The following is a 17,960-nucleotide window of genomic DNA, read 5'->3' as shown; positions in this document are numbered from 1 at the left end:
TGTTGTCTCTGGAGCTCCTAGCCGTGCTGTGTGTGGACTCTGCCTGGCTGTGCAGGCTGTGCCTCTTGTCTTCTGATGCCACCCTGGGGGAGAAGGGCAGTGTGGATGGGGCCAGGTCCCAGCAGGCCACAGGCGCCCACAGCGGCTCAGCCACCTGAGTCCCGAACTGTTCTCCCTGACAAGGGACCTTTGTTGTCCCCCGCTGTTCTGGCAACTGGGTCCCTGGGCACCCGTGGTGGCGTCTTCCTCGGGTAGGTGATGAATAGAGGCCATTCCTGTGAGCTGGGGTTTGGCCTTGGATTGAAGGGGCGTTCACACAGAAACATCATTGCACGATATCCCGGGCGCCCACATCCCCGGCGCAGCAATGGGGCCTAGAAAGCCTGCTGGGAGTTTTCTGGGCAGCCGTAGGATGCTGGTGCAAGCCCGGGGCTGCTGCACGGAGGCCACTGGGATGACACAGGCGGGGGCGGTAGGCAGGGACAGCCAGGGGAGGAGGCAGTGGTGGTTCTATGCCCACTTCACCCATTCTCATCTAACATGACTGGGACACAGTTAAGATATGCCTTAGGGCCAGTGCCTCTGGCCAGATGCTAGGGTCCTCCCAACTCCAAGAGATGAATTAAAAGCTGGGAGTGCTGCTTTTAATTGTTGGGGGAGCTGTGTCCAGCAGCAGGCGAGCAGTACCCCCAGTGTGCTTGCTGCTGTGAAAGGGGGGACCCGAGTCTATCTGGGGCCTGCGGTCCGCCTGCCCACTCCATGGTGACTGCCAGTCTCCCACTCCACACCAGCCCTGGGTGGGGAGGTGTAGCCAAAGAGCTCACCCTGCTCCCTTCTCCCCCCAGTGCCAGGCATGGGGCACAGGGCAGCCTCTTGGGGAGTGGGTGATTTCCGGGCCTTAAAGGGAGGCAGTTCCTGCCCACCACAAAGGGTTCCTGAGGGTCAGGAATGCAGCCAGGGGCTCTGCTTGCCTGCAACCCCCCATCCAGGGAGCCCCATGTGACTCAGGCCCCTGGGAGGCCTCAAAGACAAAGCTTGAAGGCTGCCCAGCTAAGACCAAACAGGGGTCCTGCCAGCTTCACGGTCATGACGATGTGAACACAGGTCAGGGAAGAAACACAGGACACGCTGGGGAATCACAGACAGGAGAAGCCAAGCAGAAAGGGCAGACAGATGGATGTGCTCCAGGGTGGGGCTCCTCGGGCAGGACCCGGTGGGAGAAGGCAACACAAGGCTTTGCGGCACACTCAAGACTGCACGGCGTCACAAAGGAGGTTTCTGTTCCACGGCGGGGGGGTGATGGGCAGGGGCTGAGACAGACACTGGGCCTCCCTTACCCTTCTTCTTCCGGACTGAGGCTTGCAAACAGAAAGGGGAGCGCCGTGAGCCACCAGGATGCAGCGCCCGCCCGCAGCCTACACTCGGGCCTTGTCAGCTCCGGGCGCCTCAGGAGCAGGCTGGGCTGGCACCGGAGCAGCGGGCAGCGGCTGTCTGGAACGCTGCAAACGCACGCTGCGCTATCCACAGAGCAGCAAACCTTGGCTGCCCGCACAACTCTGTCCTGCCTGCCCTGCTCGTTAACCTACTGCCTGGCAGTGGAAAGGGGCTTTCCTTCTTCCTCAGCACCTCTCGTCCCACCAGCACCCTGCTAAAGTGGGGGATGAGTTCTCAGAGCAGACATGAGCAGAGGCGGTGGGGCCAGCCTTTAGAGCGCGCCTGTGGCCTTTCCTGCCTCATTGCTTTGTTTCTTGACTGAGCTGAGCTCGCGGGGGCACCCCTTGGAAAGATGAGAGCTGCTGGGTTTGTCCCTCAGGCGAGCCCCAGCACAGGCCTCTGTGGAGAGGGCGTGGAGGCTGGCCACCTCCTCCATCGACGGTGAGGCTGGGGCACGTGGAAGCGGGTTTCCCACGCGGGGCACTACGGGTTCTGGGTGGGTGGGGCAGTGCCACTGCAGGGCTGCTATTTTGGATTGAGGCCTCATGCCTGTCCTCAGACTCCAGCCCAGAACCTTGTGAGAGGCGGCCTGGCCGCCCTCAGCACCCTTGGCCGAGGAAGGATGACTACTGCTTCACCACTGTGGCAGCACTTGCTAGACCCCTCTCAGGAAAGCTGCCTGTGCCGGGAGTGCCGGGAGGACAGGGCCTGTGAGTGAGAGTACCGGTCAGGGCTTGGCTCTCACCCTCCTGGGCCAGCTGGACTGGACCGTGGGCCTTGGGCAGGGGCTCATTTCTGTGACCATGTAAGCTGCCTTCACCGGCTCCAATTTGTGCTCCAGCGGAGCAAACATTTCCACCCACACGCCATCTCTGTGTGTTTCAGAGCCACCCTCTTTCCAAAGGTGTCCCTGGGCTCCATGGTGACTCCCCGGAACAGGATCCTGCGTGGCCAACATGGCCCACGTGGCTGCTTGTCACCCTTCCTCTGTCTATAAGATGGAGTAAGAGGGCCAGAGCCGCTCTCTATTCCTTGCAGACCTTATACAAAGGTGCCGGGAGTTCCCTAGGCCTGCTGTGCAGACCGGACTGCTCTGCCAAGCCCACGCTATCTACACAGATCCCCAGAGGATAGAGCCTTCTGGTCTGAGCCACATGGGGAGCAGCTCGCGCAGGCCTCTGAGGCCTGGGCTGAGATGGATGTTGGTGGGGGTGCCCTAGACAGCAGGGGGAGCTGCTTTGGGGATCCAGTGGGGCTGCTTACCTTTATCCACTAGTGAGAGGCCCAAAAATTCAAAACAAAACAATGTTAGATAAACAGAAAAGAGGAAAGGCAGGACTAGCAACAACTCCCCGCGAGGCTCCGAGGGAAGTGCACACGTGGGGCTGCTGGGCATGCAGGGGCACTTCCTGACACACGTCTGGGCACAGGGGCAGGAAGGGGGTAGCGAGCAAGCATGGGGTCATGCACAGCCTGCTGCTTTGCAAAGGGCAGCTCAGGGACAGGCATGGCGACTATGGGGCTGGGCCAGGTGTGTGACTTACCAAGCTCCTCCAGCTCTGAGGTCATGGACTTCGAGCGCAGGGTGAGGGCCGTGGTCGGTGCTCGCTTTGGAGGCGGGGGAGCTGGAGGGCAGAGGAGAGATGGGTGTGAGACCCCAGACCATGTTTCCAGACATAGGAATAAGGCCAGCGGTGGCCCTGTGGCTGGTAGGTGGGTCTCAGGCTGTTTGGCTGCGGTGGTCAGGGATTGTGCAGGTGTGCTTATGATGGGAAAGGACTGGTGCTCAGGAGGATCTTGCTGTATCTCTGAACTGCAGTGCAGAGCCTGCCCTCTCATGGGTGGGCCCGGGCAGGGGGAGGGAGGGGACGGGACACTGAGTCGGAAGCCTGCGGAAGGGACACCTGCTAGTGACTAAAAGGGCACTCCTGGTGGATGTGCTGGCAGCCTGTGAGCCCCAAGTCATTGTCATGGGCTCTGGCGGCAAATTCCAGCCTTGTCCCTGTTCCTGGGCTCTCAGAAGTGTGGAATCAGCTGGAGAGAGGGCCCACTGCCCCCCAGCTCTCCTACCCACCCCCACCCACCCCTGGTAGGGCCCCAGGCTGGAGCTGGGCAATGTGGGGCATGTACCTTTCTTTCTGGCAGTGTCGTCGGGGTCCAGATTCCTGGTCACCGTGACCACTTTAAGGACCAGGTGATTCCCTCCCTGCCGGATCATGTTCACCACCTGCCTGTGGCCGACTTTGACAACATTCTCATTGTTAACCTGTGGGAAGGTGGGGAGGATGGCGTCAGTGACAGCCAGCGGAGAGGAAGACAACCAGCACCCACCCAAGGCAGAGACATGTGGGCTCCTAAAAGGGGGGCGAATGCAGGGAAACGAATGGAGTGAGACTGTCATCTTTTTGGAAGCAAAGGTGCTTTTGGGGAAACCAGAATGAATGCTGCTGTGACTGTGGGTCACTTAACTGTGGCTCAGGAGGCCAGGGGAGGCGGGGAGGCCCTCCTGTGACACTGCAGCTCTCCACTGAGTCCTCTACAGCTGCTGTGGAGGAAGGGCTGATTCCTATTTAACCTGAGCATCCTTACGTGCTCACTCTTACAGGCCTGGGGCAATTTTCACGGCCACCAAGAGACTGCATGTGAAGAGCCTGACAGGCAAGTTCCAGGGCTGGGCTGCAGCGCCAGGCTTTGCATCCTCACAGGAGGAGGAAACGTGGTGCTTAATTGCTTCTCATATATTCTGGGAATGCACATCACACTGACGCGGCCCTTTTCCTCCCACTCCCTCCCTGCTCTCCTGCTTCAGAGGCCTCGGAAGGCAGAAGAGCCTGGCCCAGGAGGGCGCTCACAGAGTAGGGGACCTGTCTCCGTTCTGGCCTGGATAGCTAGCTGTCCCAGTGCTCCTGGGAAGGTGAGTGGCAGGCTGGGGACCCCCAAGTCTGCCACACTGTGGCCACTGCCCTGCAGCTGAGGAGCTCTTGGTCCCTTTAGGAGCCGGTTACCTCCCCTGCCCCATTTGTTCTCACCATGGCAAATGCACCTGGCGCAGAAGTAGGAACGAACTCAGGGTGCCATCCCACAGGCAGAGGTGGGCTGGGCCCTGGCCCTCTGCTGTCTGCTCTTCTCATCTCCCTGAGCAACGCTCAGCAGCAGATGGCCTTGGCCTCTGCCTCCGCCTCCCAGCCCCACGCCACTCCCAGAGGAAAACCCGAGGGATAGAGACTGGAACTGGGTGGGCGTCTGGGCTGACACTGCCCACCCTGGCTACTGCAGGAATAACCCTTAGTGGTTTTCAAATGTTGCTGTGAAAAGGCCCCGGCCCCACCCCTGCCCACGGAACTGAGCTCCACAGGGGGCCTCTGGCACCTTCATCCCAGCAGCTCCTGAATGGGAGCGCAGCCCAAAGGCAGCTGTCTCTAGGTGGCAGCAGGGAGGAGGAAGCCCGGGAAGGTGAAGTTTACAGCTACTTTATGCACCACCTTTGAACAAAGAAAAGCACCCTGATGGTAAACAACAGCCAAGAAGGCATGCCCCTCACCAGCCACACTGCGCTGTATGTATATCCTCCTCGTGCTATGGATTTTTCAAACACTAAACATCTGGTGTAGCCACAAACAGAAAACGTAAAGCCCGTGTGCTGCTTGGTGGATTTTCACAAATCCAACACCCACGTAAGAGCTGGATGGAAGCAGGTACCACCCGGCTCCCCATACTGTTGACAGGTCCAGGATGTTCCAGTTTCAGTCACCTCCAAGATGGCTGCAGAGCTCCTCCAGGCAGAGCTGTGAGGAGCCCAGGGAGGACTCAGTGGCGCCAGGGCAGTCCCCGTGCCAGCTGCTCTGCAGTCTCTGCTGTGGGAGAGACCTACCCGCTTTCAGCTCATTCCCATGTACTCAGACCTACCCGCTTTCAGCAGTGAGTATCCAATGTCCTGGGCCCACTGGACAGCTGGTCACCCTGAACCGCCCTGAAGATATAGTCTTGGGAGCAGGACCATCCTAGTGGGGCCTTGGGAGAGAGGCCCACCTATAGTGGCAGTGGTCTTTGCAAGGTGACTCCTGGGGCTGTCCCTTGTACTGAGGTTCTCAGAATGTAATTAGGAAAGCAGATGGATTTAGGAAGTAAAGAAGCCAGATCAAGGAAGAGAATGCCGAGAATTCTCGGAGGGCAGACCTCAGCTTGCAGGACCCTTGCTGCTGTGGTACAGACAGGCAGCCGAACGCCAGCCACACGTTATATTGGTTCTCTCCCCTCCAATCAGCACACCTGGGCAGCGGCTGTTGCTCAGGAATTCATTCATTCATTCACTCAGTCATTCCAGTGTTTCTGTTCCTGGTACCACTAAAAGCCATGAGGCACAGGCAGTTCAGCTGCCTCTGTCTCCACCTGTGGGACGTTTGCGTCCTCATGAGGGAGTTTTGGCCAACACACAAAGAAGTGAACACGTAACTTCAGATGGCTGAGTACCACCTAAGAAGGCAGAGCCAAGTAAAAGGAGACGGAACAGAGGCCTGGACCCACCAGGAAAGAGCAGTGTGAAGCGGAGTCCTGGGCTGGGAATAGGCAAGGAAGCAGTTAGGGGGTCGGGGGCGCAGAAAAGGCCAAGGCCTGAGAGCTGGGCCCAGGATGCCAGGGAGTGCTGAGGTCCGATGCAGAGATGAAGCATGTGACCCAAGCAGATGTGAGTATGAGGTACCAAACACATGTGGGGGGCACCGAGACATTGGGGCCTCGAACTGAGATGGAGGAGGCAGGCTGCCCAGGCTCAGGAGTCACAAGGCCAGTGTGTGAGACGCTGGTGAGAAGACCTGACAGTAGGGAGCCCCCAGCTGCCTGGCCACTAGATCCCCAGGGGTCATCCCTTGTAAGGCTGTGGGTAGAGAGGGGAGGACTTGGCCTCACCTTGAGATGGGCTAGGACCAGCTTCCCTGCTCTGGGCAGGCCCCCAGTGCCAGGCCTTGAGAGGGCTCCAACCAAGAAAGTGCATATTACTGCCTGCTCACTCCTGCCACCCACTGTGGGGCATTCTCTGGATCTGATGCTTGGGGAGACTACGAGACTACGGGACTGGCACAGGGATGGGTCGCCGGTCACTGGAGAAGCCAGGCTCAAGTTGGGACCTACTGAGGGCTCGTTGGGCTGATCCCGGCCGCTTAGGCAAGGAGGGGCTGGGGATGTGGCCTCCGACTGCGGCCTGCTAACCATCACGGCTTTGGGCTCACTCCCTAGAATCCTCATCCTCCAGAATCTCCTGTGGTTCATTTGTGATGGCTGGATGCTGTCCTTCCATGATCGTGGCCAGAGCTGGCCCTTGGCCACTTTTGGGGGAGAAGTTTGTTCCTGTGCCTTGGAAGGGTCAAGGGGCTGGAGAGCCCTTTTCCTCGGAAGTGTCAGAGATAGACATGACTCTTCTCTGGGCAGGGGAGACTGTTTTAGGAGAATGACCAGAGGGCCTCGCAGGGAATGAGCCACTCATGGGGGATTCTCAGGAAGCTTGGCTGTGGGGCCGAGGACCTTGGTGGCCACAGCACCTTCCTTGTCTGTAGCCGACAGCCTGGGTGCACGTTCTGGCGGCACCGCCACACAGTCATGCTGCCCCAGCTAGAGCTGCTCCCACACGGGGGCAGGCTGGCTGGCCAGATGTGATGTCTTGTATCTGAGTCTGCAGAAGCTGCTGTTTCCACCTAACTCCTAATCAGCAGGGCTCCCCAATTCCTTATTCTGTCCCCTGTATCCCTTATAGACCTGCTGCCCTCAGCAGATGGCAGGACCTGCTCAGGAGAGCTCGGAGGAAATGAGGCTCCCATGGGCCCTGGAAACGTCACTTGGCTTCTCTGAAAGCTGATGACAAAGGGGCATACAGGGGTGGAGCTGGGTTTGGAATCAGTTATTGGGCATCTGATGCCCCTCTGACCTCCGGAATCTGTCTTGCCCAGGTCTTCCTAGGTCATGAGCCACTTCCAAACAACGGTGCTTTGGACGAGCTCCCCTGCAGTCCCAGCCCCACCTGGAGGGCCCTCCCTCCCCCTTCATGGTGGGACGGTATCCGGAGAGCCCTGGTCCTGGTGGGCCCGCACCCCTCCAGAATCAGCGTATTATTGGGTCCAGAGCCCGTGGGGCCCTGCTGCTTGCTGGGTGCCCGTGGGCAGGACACGTGCCTCTCTAGTGGGGTGTCCTCAGTAAACAGCATGGCTTCCTACCCTGGCAAGCACTTGGGGGCGGGGATGTGGCGCCGACAGGGCCTCAAACCATCCACACACATGCTAAGATGTTCCCTTTGGTCCCTATCCAGCGATTACCAAGGGTCCAATCCCACCCACACAGTGCCTCAGTCAGTTTCAACTTAGCTGTCACAATTTAGAGAGTACGAAACCTTTGCATAAAAAGTCTAGAATTTCAGTTTTCATTGAAAAATCAGAACCCTTGCACTTGGGGAGCTGGGCCTCCCACTTGCATGCGGCACTCTCCCCTGCTGTTAGCTGGGGCTGAGAGAGCTGCTGTGCCCACCCGCCCCAGCCTCCTGGGCCGTGACGTCACTTTCTCAGCTTGAGGGGGCATTGGATTTGTGGCTCTTGCCAGCCACCAGTGACACAGAAAACTGCTATCACTGCCTTTGATGCCATCTGCATTTAGAATTTTGGGAAGGGACACATTGAACTCTGCACATTGCTGGTCGCAAAAGCAGTCCAGGTGACATTCATGAAATTGATTTCTATTTCCTAGGGAAGCTGCAGATGACTGGTGAGCCCTGTATCAACTAAGCTTCCCAAGCCAGTCTCCTGTGGCAGAGCTTGGCTCTCAAAAAACATTGACCTTGTGACCAAAATCTTTCCCCTGCAGAAGGAGAGGGATGTCTACAAGGGGCCTTCAACAGCCTCTCTGAGCATGAGGAGGCGGCAGAATGGGGGAATGTCATGTGGGTACTGGGGCAGAGGCAGGCGGCCACCCTGCCTGTCACCACTCTGCATAACCCTGAACCCTCCTAGATGCAGGCCCAGTGGACAGACATGGACATGAGGTCTGGAGGGGTCTGTGGGGGACCCTAGCTCAAACTCGGGCTTGCAAGTGGGGGAAAGTGGCTCTGAATCTTGCACTTAATATAGAAACCACATTGTTTCCATCAATGAAGAAAGAGCCAGTTCCAGCACCAAGCATGTGGTCCCAGTGACGCGCATTTGTAATTAGACTCTAAATACCATCAAGGCACTAAAAATGCCGACTTCCCCAAAGCAGCTGGGGCTGGGAGGCACCCGCAGGAGTGGGGCTTGTGACTTTTCAGGGTATTTAGAGGCTCTGCAAATGATCTCAGACCAGTAGTAACTCCTGCAACACGCATTTGCTCTGCACCCCTTCAGGGTGTGGTTTAGATTCTTCCAAGAGGGCACAGGCCATGAGAGTGTGCCACAGGGACCTCCATCATACAGGCCCAGGACAGGAAGCCCCCTTGGTGAGAACCTGGCCGCACTGACAGCCTGTGCCCGGCTCTGACCTCAGGCAATGAGAGCCTGCCTATCGGGAACACCACAGGGCACCAGGGCTCATGGGGGTGAATGGTGCCCACATGCTGCTGGGCATACACCTGCCCTGTCCCCCTCAGCTGAGCACAGAGAATCCATCCCGACTTACTGCCCACACTGACCTTTCCCGACAGAATGCTCAGCACCCCTCCCCACATCCCACCCCTCTAGTTTCCCCTAAGGCCGCCATCAGAGCTAAGTCCTGGGGCAGGGCAGAGTCTGCCCCCTGCCCTACCCTGCCTACTGGTGCATCATCTCTGTGTCCCCGAACACTTGTTCTGGACTGAACTGTGTCCTGCCTGAATTTATACACTGGAGTCCTAACCCCCAGTATCTCAAAATATGACCTTATTTGGAAAGAGGGTCTTTGCAGATACAGTCAAGTTAAAAAGAGGCCATTAGGGTGAGTCTAACCCAGGTGACTAGTGTTCTTATGAAAAGGGGAAATTTGGGCTGGGTGTGGCGGCTCACACTTGTAATCCCAGCACTCTGGGAGGTCGAGGTGGGCAAGCTGCTCAAGCACGAGTTTCAGACCAGCCTGGGCAACATAGTGAGACCCCATTTCTACAAAAATTACAAGTTAGCCTGGTGTACTGGTGTGTGCCTTTGGTCCCAGCTACTTGGGAGGCTGAGGCAGAAGGATCACCTGAGCCCTGGAGGCCGAGACTGCAATGAGCTTTGATTGTGCTACTGCACTCCAGTCTGGGCAACAGAGCGAGACCCTGTCTCAAAAGAAAGGGAGTCAGGGGAGTCTGGATATAGAGACGGGCACACAGGGAGAAGGCGCCATGAAGGCTGGGATCAGGGTGGTGCTTTGAGATGCTAAAGGTTGCCAGGAAACTGCCAGCTCCTATGGCAGAGGCCTGGAAGATTTCCCTCACAGCCTTAGAGGGAACCCATGCTACTGCCACCGTGATCTCAAACTTCTGGCCTCCAGAGCTGTGGGGAGAGTCCCTGTCTGGTCGAAGCTGCCCACCTGCAGTGCTCCGTCACCAGGCCTATGCCGTGCCCGGCCTTCTTGGCCAGCACCCTGAGGACTGTTCTATAGCAGCCCTCAGCCACAGTGCATCTCTGTCTGCTGCCTACTGAGGCTCACCTGCCCCTGCAGCAGCAGCTGTTGCCCAGGCAGTGGCACAGGACCCCAGCGCTGCCCAATGTGAGCGGACACTGATTGGGCCACAGCCTTGGCTCTTGGTCCCATGACCTCCCCCAGGGGCCCAGTGTGGGGACACTGGCTATTGGCCTCAGAGCAAAAATGGCCCCGAGTCCTGTTTATCCTGTTGAGGAGGGGCTCCCAGCATGGAGCTCTGCACTCTGCCTTGTAGGAGCTCAGAGCACGGCCAGCCGGCACGTGGCTCTGCCTGGGTCTTCAGCATTGGTGTGGCCTTCGGGGCAGCCTTCCTCAGCTCCCCTCTCCCTCGCCCCGCCTGCCTTTCAGCTCTGACTCAGCCCACCCTGCTGGCCACGAATGGAAGCTGGGGACTTGCAGCGGCTGTGTGTCTGTGTCCCCCCAGTCCATGTGTCGAAACCCTCACTGCCAGTGTGATGGGGCTGGGAGGCAGGGACTCCGGGAAGTGATTACATCAGGAGGCGGAGCCTTTGTTAACAGGATTAGTGCCCTTATAAAAGGGATCTTGGAGCAACCCTTTGCGTCCTGTGAAGAGAAGATGGCTTTCTGCAAACCAGTTTACCGGCCAGTGCCACGATCTTGGACTTCTGGTCTCCCGAGCTGGGAGAAATAAGTGCTGTTTAAGCCACCTGAGCTGTGTATTCTGTTGCGGCAGCCCAAATGGACTAAGAACTCAAGTGACAAACCATAGCTGTGCCTACTTTCCCAGGAGGCTGGCCACAGCTGCTCCTGTGGGACGGTTCCCATCTCCCATCCCCTGCAATTACATATATTGTACCAGGCTTGGGATGGGGAGGGAGGAGGTGTCTCAGCCAGCAGGTGACCCAGGAGTGACTGGTCTCAGTTAAAGGGAAGCTGGGAGGCAGGGACTGGAGGAGCAGACCCTGGGGCCGCAGTCCACCCAGACCTGCAGAGATGGCAAAGGCAGCTCTGGCATGCAAAGGCCACAGCCCCCAGATGCTGCTGCTGCTGTTAGCAAACCCAGGGTCAAGGTTGGTGGCTGGGGCATCTTAAAGGTCCTGGGGGAAGGGGTGTTGTGAGTGGGAACTCAGAGGCATTGCCATTGGAAAATGACTGCCGCAGCCCTGGGAGGGAGTGGGCAGTGCAGGCTGGAGGCCACAGCCCTCCCGTGCTCTTGCTTGTAACAGAGCTTCTGCCCTTCCCCACCCCCCAGAGGTCCTATCGAAACTGTCCCCTTTAGCAGGGCTAACTGAGGCATGTAATGTGGGTCCCTGAGAAGAGATTGTCTTTCCTGCCTCTGCCAGTCCCCCCACCCCCAAGTTTCTGCCACTGGACCCAGATGTCTGTGAGGCCTCTGGATACAGATCCTGTCCCTCCCTTCCCTGCTCCTCTCTCCTCTGTCCAGGAGCTGGGGGAACCCGTCTGCAGGAAGAGGGTGTCCTCCAGGATGGGTCCATGTCACTGTCTTCTACCTTTAGGGGAAGTGTCTCTGCCTTGTGCGAGTCATAGCACAGTGAGTCCTGGAGGTTACTGGAGTCCTCCCTGGGCTGGGCACACAAAGGGTGCAGCCCATGCTCCCAGCTGCCTTCCCCTTTCCCGGTGAAGAGGAAGTAAGTGTGACTCCATTTTCCGGACAGAAGCTGCACAGCCACATGAAGTGGCAGCACCTACTCCTTGCCGCCTCAGAGCCAGCCCCAACCAAAGAGGCTGTTCCAACTTCCCGTCGACCATGCTGGTCTTAAGTTCTCATCCTATTGTGCAAAATAAACAAGCTTTGGATGAAGTCCTTCCCCAAAAGTAAGAAACATACCGAGGTCAAAGCTGTGCGGCTTTCCGTTTTTGTGCACCTGCTCCCTGTGTGAAGGTGAGCACTTTAACAACGAGGCAGGAGGATGCCAACGGAGTGTGCCCCAATGCCCATCAACACTTCTATGGGAAGAGTGGGGCAAAGGCACATGGCTGGCAACTCAACTCAATGTAAAATTAATTGACAAGACCAGCAAGCAACAAGGCAGGACTGGATAATTCAGTTACATTTCCCTACCCAGTTCAGCAGAGACAGAGGAAGAAAGAGCTTTGGGATCTTTAGAATTTCCCAGCCTTTAAAAAAACCTAAAATCAATTTAACCTGCAATGAGACTTTGGAACCAGATACAGTCCTTAAAACAGATGCCAGAAATTGCTCATGTGGTGACAGAAACAGCAGAGACAGAAACTGCAGAATAGGTGAAATGCTTGCTGTTTCCTCATATGCTCAGGTTGGCATCTTGGGCGTTCATGGGGTTTCTGTGCCCCTCAAAAAACCCTGGACCTGCAATTCTGGAATGCTGCCACCAGGGGAAGGTATGGCTTGATCACTTGCCAGATTTATAGAAGGCTCAGGTAAGTACTGAAGCTCCTGGGGATAACTGCCTTGGAGTTGAGAGAAACTGTTGAGAAATCATGGATCCAGTTAACTCCAAAAAAAGAGTAATGTGCCTATCCATGTATCACCCTTACATACAGACATGGAGACATTTACAGAGTGAGTGAATCACAGCCACATCCAGGTAGATGACAAGAACCCAACCCTGTCATCAGCCAGAGTCCAGGGAATTTCTGTGAAGAATGGGCATACCTGCCTTCCTTGTAAATAATTATCTTCTTCCATTTAAATTGTTATTTAAAATATCAAAGTTGTACATACACATACACAGAGTTTACAGAAACAAAGAGTTCCACAAGGATTGTCATGATGAAGCCTCACCATCCAGCCTTACTTCTCACTCTGAGCCTTCAGCTATTTAATTTTATATCTATCACTCCATCTTTGAACACCTATTTTTGCTACTTGATATTTACATTTTTGATATTATCTGCTGACACACTGTGATGGAAAAGGATGACTTGGCTCAGAGCTTGTGAAATGTGGCACTATGGTGATTTTGGACCAATTAATTCTTTGTTGTGGGTGTGCATTGTAGGATGTTTCGCAGTGTCCCTGAATTCTACCTGCCAGCTGCCAGCAATAATCTCCACCCCCAAGCGTGAAAATCAAGAATGTTTCCAGATATTGCCAAATGTCCTATGGAAGGTCAAGACACCATCAGTTGAGAACCACTAATTTAGCTCTTTTTAAAAAATCCTCCCTCCCCACTATTTTCCCAGTACCACCATCTTCTAGATGTATTTATATCAAAATTTTAACTAGATCGTCATTCAGGATTTATATCATGACTATGTCAAATCTATTAATAGCTTAAACTATATAGTATACTATGGTTACTTTGTCTTTTCCTGTACATTTTGTTCTCCCTAGAGCAAAATAATTTTGTTTGTTGGTTGGTTTTTCTAAACAGTAATTTAAATCCAAATGCTTCCCTAATCATGTAAATCTCTTTTCAGAATTTTCAAATATATTACCCATTTTAAGTTTGTCTTCCTGAAGAAATATTTCCTGAAGACTTTTGATCGGCACTGAACAACCAGGATTAAGTGTTTTCTAGCAGCTGTCCCCATTACTATAATCCTCAGGATTCTTTTGATTGATTCTTTCCTGTGTTGGATCTCCTGAATCCCCCACATTTGTTTATTTGGTTCAAAAACCTCATTTTTTGTCAAGGACATCTTCCAGTATCTTCTCCCCAAATGGAGTTTGGAGATAATTTTTTGAGACATTGACTATTTGAAAATGGCTTTATCTGTACACTTAATTGGTAGTTTGGCTGGGTATAAAATGTGAGGTTGGGGAATAGGTAAATTCCTGAGACTAACTCTTCTGCAGGTAACAGCTATAAAATCTAGGCAGAGTACAATCCCCACCCCCAAACCAACAAATGAATTCTCTGAAGGTTCTGGAGAGTGAACAAAGACAGGCAGATTTTAGAAGAGAGTTGAAAATTAGAAGCTTTGTGCAGTGGATGCATTATGGTGTGAGTCACCTGTGGTTTTTTTTAAATCCAGATCCTGCTCAAACCTGCAGTTCTGATAGAAATCAGAGGATACAGTCCACAGTGGCCATAGCAGCCAGAGTGAGGGGCGAACTCCAGAAAAGAGAGAGCCAGAGAAGGGTAGTTTCATGTTCTGTGTGTAAACTTTTCCTAGGTCTTTTTGGTTGATGTCTGAGCTGTGTGTGTAAGGAAGACTCAAATAAGCTTGCTGATAAGGCTGAAATTTGAGCTGCTGCCACTGCAGGTCAGACAAAAGTTGCAATTTGAGTTTAACCAAACTCATTATCAGCTAAAACGAAAACATTAACACCCATCAAAGGAATGTAATATAATCCAGAATTGCCACAGCAATAACATTCACAATATTTGGCATACAACTCAAACTTATTTAGCAAACCCAGAGATAACCCAGATGTTGGAATTATCAGACAAGAACTTTAAAAAACAGCTACTGTAACAATACTAGGTAAAGGAAAATAGGCTTATAATCAATAAAAGACAGGAAATCCCAAGGAAATATTAAAAATATATGGAATTGTTAGAAATACAATATCTGAAATTAAAAAACGCATCAGCTGGGCTTAACATCAGCATGGATAAGACAGAGCTAATTGTCAGTGAATTTGAAGACACACCAAGAGAATGTATCCAATCCAAATAAGAGAGAAAAAATGATTTAAAAAAGTAGAACAGAGAGTATTAAGGATCAAAAGGTCTAACATAAGGTTAACGAGAGTCCCAGAAGGGGAGAAAATTAGAGTCAAAGAAGACAGAGAAAATGAATCAGAAAAAATATTTGAAAAAATGATAACCAAGGAATTCCCCAAGCAGGTGAAGGACATAAATTTATAGATTCAAGAAGCCTGTGAATCCCAAAAGGATAAATGTTAAAAAAAATTATATAGGCACATTATAGTCAATTCTGCTCAAAGCCAAAGACAAGGTGAGAATCTTAAAGCACCCAGAGAAATTATTTACATTATTCACACTCTACAGAAAAATGACTGAATTATGGCAGACTGCATCAGAAACCATGGAGAACAACAACTTGTAGAAGACCGCAGAACAACATCTTTAACAGGTGAAAGTGAAAAAAACAACTAGAATTCCATTTCTGGTGAAAATTCTTTAAAGAATGAAGGCAAAATAAAGACCTTTATAAAGAAATGATGACCAAGTTATTTGTTGCCAGAAAGCCTGCACTATAAGCAATGCTGAAGAACATTCCTCAAGCTGAAGGGAAGTGGGGCTGGATCTATGGACGGCACAAAGGGTGCCACAAATGGCGAACACCTGGATCCAAAATAAAAGACGATTTTCCCTCTTAATTTTTAAAGTAGATATGACTGTTTAGGCAAAAATAATACTGATTTTGGGGCTTACAAGTGTGTAGGTGTAACACACATGACAATTATAGAATCAAGTGAGGCAGGAGTGAAGAAGATGCATCTCTATGGTTGCTGGGTTTTTATATTTTACATGAAGTGTACTATTTGAACTCTAGGTAGATGATGGAAGGCTAAGAGTGTATACTGTAATCCCTGAGCCACTGCTAAAAGAATGTGAGGAGGTACAGCGTAAAACCAGTGGATAAATTAAAATAAGGTTCTAAGAATAGTCAAATAATCCAAAATGAGGCAGACAAAGGGAAAAAGAAAACAAACCAAGGAGATAAACCGAAGACAAACCTGTAAACCTAGACGGAACCACATGAACAATTCTATTAAATGTCACATAGGATAAAACTCCAATTAAATATCCGGCCTTACAAGACGGTTTAAAAAGAAGACCTAATGATGCTGTCCATACACTTTCAATATGAAGACACTGAGAGGCTGACAGTTAATAAATTGGAAAAGATAGTTCCTGGGTAGAATGGCTGTTAATATCAGACAAAATCGATTTCAACCACTAGAAAAAGTTTGGCAATTCCTCAAAATGTTCAACATAGAGTTGCCGTACGACCCAGAAATTCCATGCTTATTTATACAGCCAAGAGTGGTGAAAACATATGTCCACACAAAAACCTGTACATGAAAGTTCATAGCAGCTTTTACTCATAATAGTTAAAAAGCAGGGGTGGGATGAATGGGGAATGACTGCTAACGGGTGTGAGTTTTTTTGGGGGAGTGACACAGTGTTCTAAAAATAGATTGTGCTAATGGTTACACAACTGTGAATTAACTAAGATTCATTGCATTGTGCACTTTAAAAGCTTAAATTTTATGGTGAGTTATATCTCAGTAAAGCTGTTATTAAAAAGCAGACTTCAAGAAAGTATTACCAGAAATGAAGAGGCATATTTCAGAATGCTAAAAGAGGCAATTTATAAGGAAGATATAACAATCATACATGTTTACACAACTAATAACAGGGCTTCAGTGTAATGAGGCAACACTGGACAGAATTAAAGGGAGAAAGAGGCAACCCCGCAAACACAGGAGGAAATTTTAATACCCCTTTCTCAAATTGACAAAACAGGCAAAAACAAACAAACAAGAAAGACATAAATGATCTGAACAACCACCTTGACCTAATGGATACTTCTAGACCACCCAACAACTTCAGCGTATACATTCTTTTCAAATGTGCATGGAACATTCTCCAAAATAAATGCTATACTGGGCCATAAACTTCTAGGCTGGAAATACTTTTCTTTCAGAATCTTGAAGGCTGTGCTTCACTTAGCTTCCAGATGAGCTGTGAAGGACCTGATGCCATTCCTGTTTTGATCTTTTGTATGGCGTCTGCCTTCCTTCTCTGCTGCCCATCTCCTCCCTACTGGAAGACTTTGTGAGATACTCTTTGTTCCCAATTTTCTGAAATGTATTGATGTGCTTTGGCGTGTCTATTTTCTTCTCTTATACTGGGTACTTATTGATCCTTTTCCATCAGGAAACTCAGTTCTAGAAGGTTTTTTTTCTTTTTTTAATTCAGAGGCAGGGTCTTGCTCTGTTGCCCAGGCTGGAGTGCAGCCTGGCACAATCACAGCTCACCTGCAGTCTTGAACTCCTGGGCTCAAGAGATCCTCCTGCCTCAGCCTCCTGAATAGCTGGGACTACAGGCATGTGCTGCTATGCCTGGGTAATTTACTTTTTGTAGAGTCTTGCTACATTGTCCAGGCTAGTCTCAGACTCCTGGCCTCAAGTGGTCCTCCCACCTTGGCCTCCCAAAGCACTGGGATTACATGCGTGAGCCACTGTGCCCAGCTTAAAGTTTTCTTAAATAACTTTTTTTTTTTTTTCAACTTTTTGACACAGGGTCTTGCTCTGTCGCCCAGGCTGGAGTGCAGTGGTGTGATCATGGCTCACTGTAGTTTTGACTTCCCAGGCTCAGGTGATTCTCCCACCTCAGCCTCCCAAGTAGCTGAGACCACATTTGCATGCCACCATGCCTAATGATGTTGTGTGTAGAAACATGGTTTTACCATGTTGCCCAGGCTGGTCTTGAACTCCTGGGTTCAAGTGATCTGCCCACCTTGGCCTCCCAAAGTGCTGGGACTACAGGCATGAACCACTGTGCCTGACCAATTTAAAAAATTACTTTTTAAGTATTTCTTTTATTTTCTCTTTGAGGTATCTTTATTTTATACACAGTAGACCTTCTGGACTGACCTTCTAATTTTATCTTTCTTCTTCGAAGGTCATATCTTTCTCTTTTCTGATAAATTCTTTTTGATTTTATCTTTCAATCTATCTTTCAAAATGTTAATACCAGCCCGGAGCAGTGGCTCATGCCTATAATCCCAGCACTCTGGGAAGTTGGGGTGGGAAGATTGCTTGAAACCAGAAGTTTGAGACCAGCTGGGCAGCATAGTGAGACCTTGTTCCTTAAAAAAAAAAAAAAAAAACTTTAAAAAATTAGCCAAGCATGGTGGCATGTGGCTGTGGTTCCAGCTATTCAGGAGGCTGAGGTGGGAGGATCCCTTGAGGCTGAGGCTGCAGCAAGTCATGATCACACCACTGTACTCCAGCCTGGGCAACAGAG

The 17,960-nt window shown here is 51.7% G+C and overlaps 1 protein-coding gene across 1 annotated transcript in view; it reads right to left on the bottom strand.

Moving 5' to 3' along the window:
• SHANK2 (SH3 and multiple ankyrin repeat domains 2) overlaps positions 1–17,960 on the bottom strand; it is a 688,546-nt gene that overhangs the window by 31,692 nt on the left and 638,894 nt on the right. The window contains exons 18-21 of the mRNA XM_011930122.1: positions 3,565–3,700; positions 2,979–3,059; positions 2,698–2,706; positions 1,338–1,358 (exon numbers count right to left, since the gene is read on the bottom strand). Of these exons, the coding sequence (XP_011785512.1) occupies positions 1,338–1,358; positions 2,698–2,706; positions 2,979–3,059; positions 3,565–3,700 (247 nt within the window). The remainder of the gene's footprint in view (positions 1–1,337; positions 1,359–2,697; positions 2,707–2,978; positions 3,060–3,564; positions 3,701–17,960) is intronic.

The sequence above is a fragment of the Colobus angolensis genome, unplaced genomic scaffold (genome assembly GCF_000951035.1).
Source record: "Colobus angolensis palliatus isolate OR3802 unplaced genomic scaffold, Cang.pa_1.0 Scaffold84, whole genome shotgun sequence".
Lineage (NCBI taxonomy): Eukaryota > Metazoa > Chordata > Mammalia > Primates > Cercopithecidae > Colobus > Colobus angolensis.
This window is presented reverse-complemented; position numbering and strand designations above follow the sequence as displayed.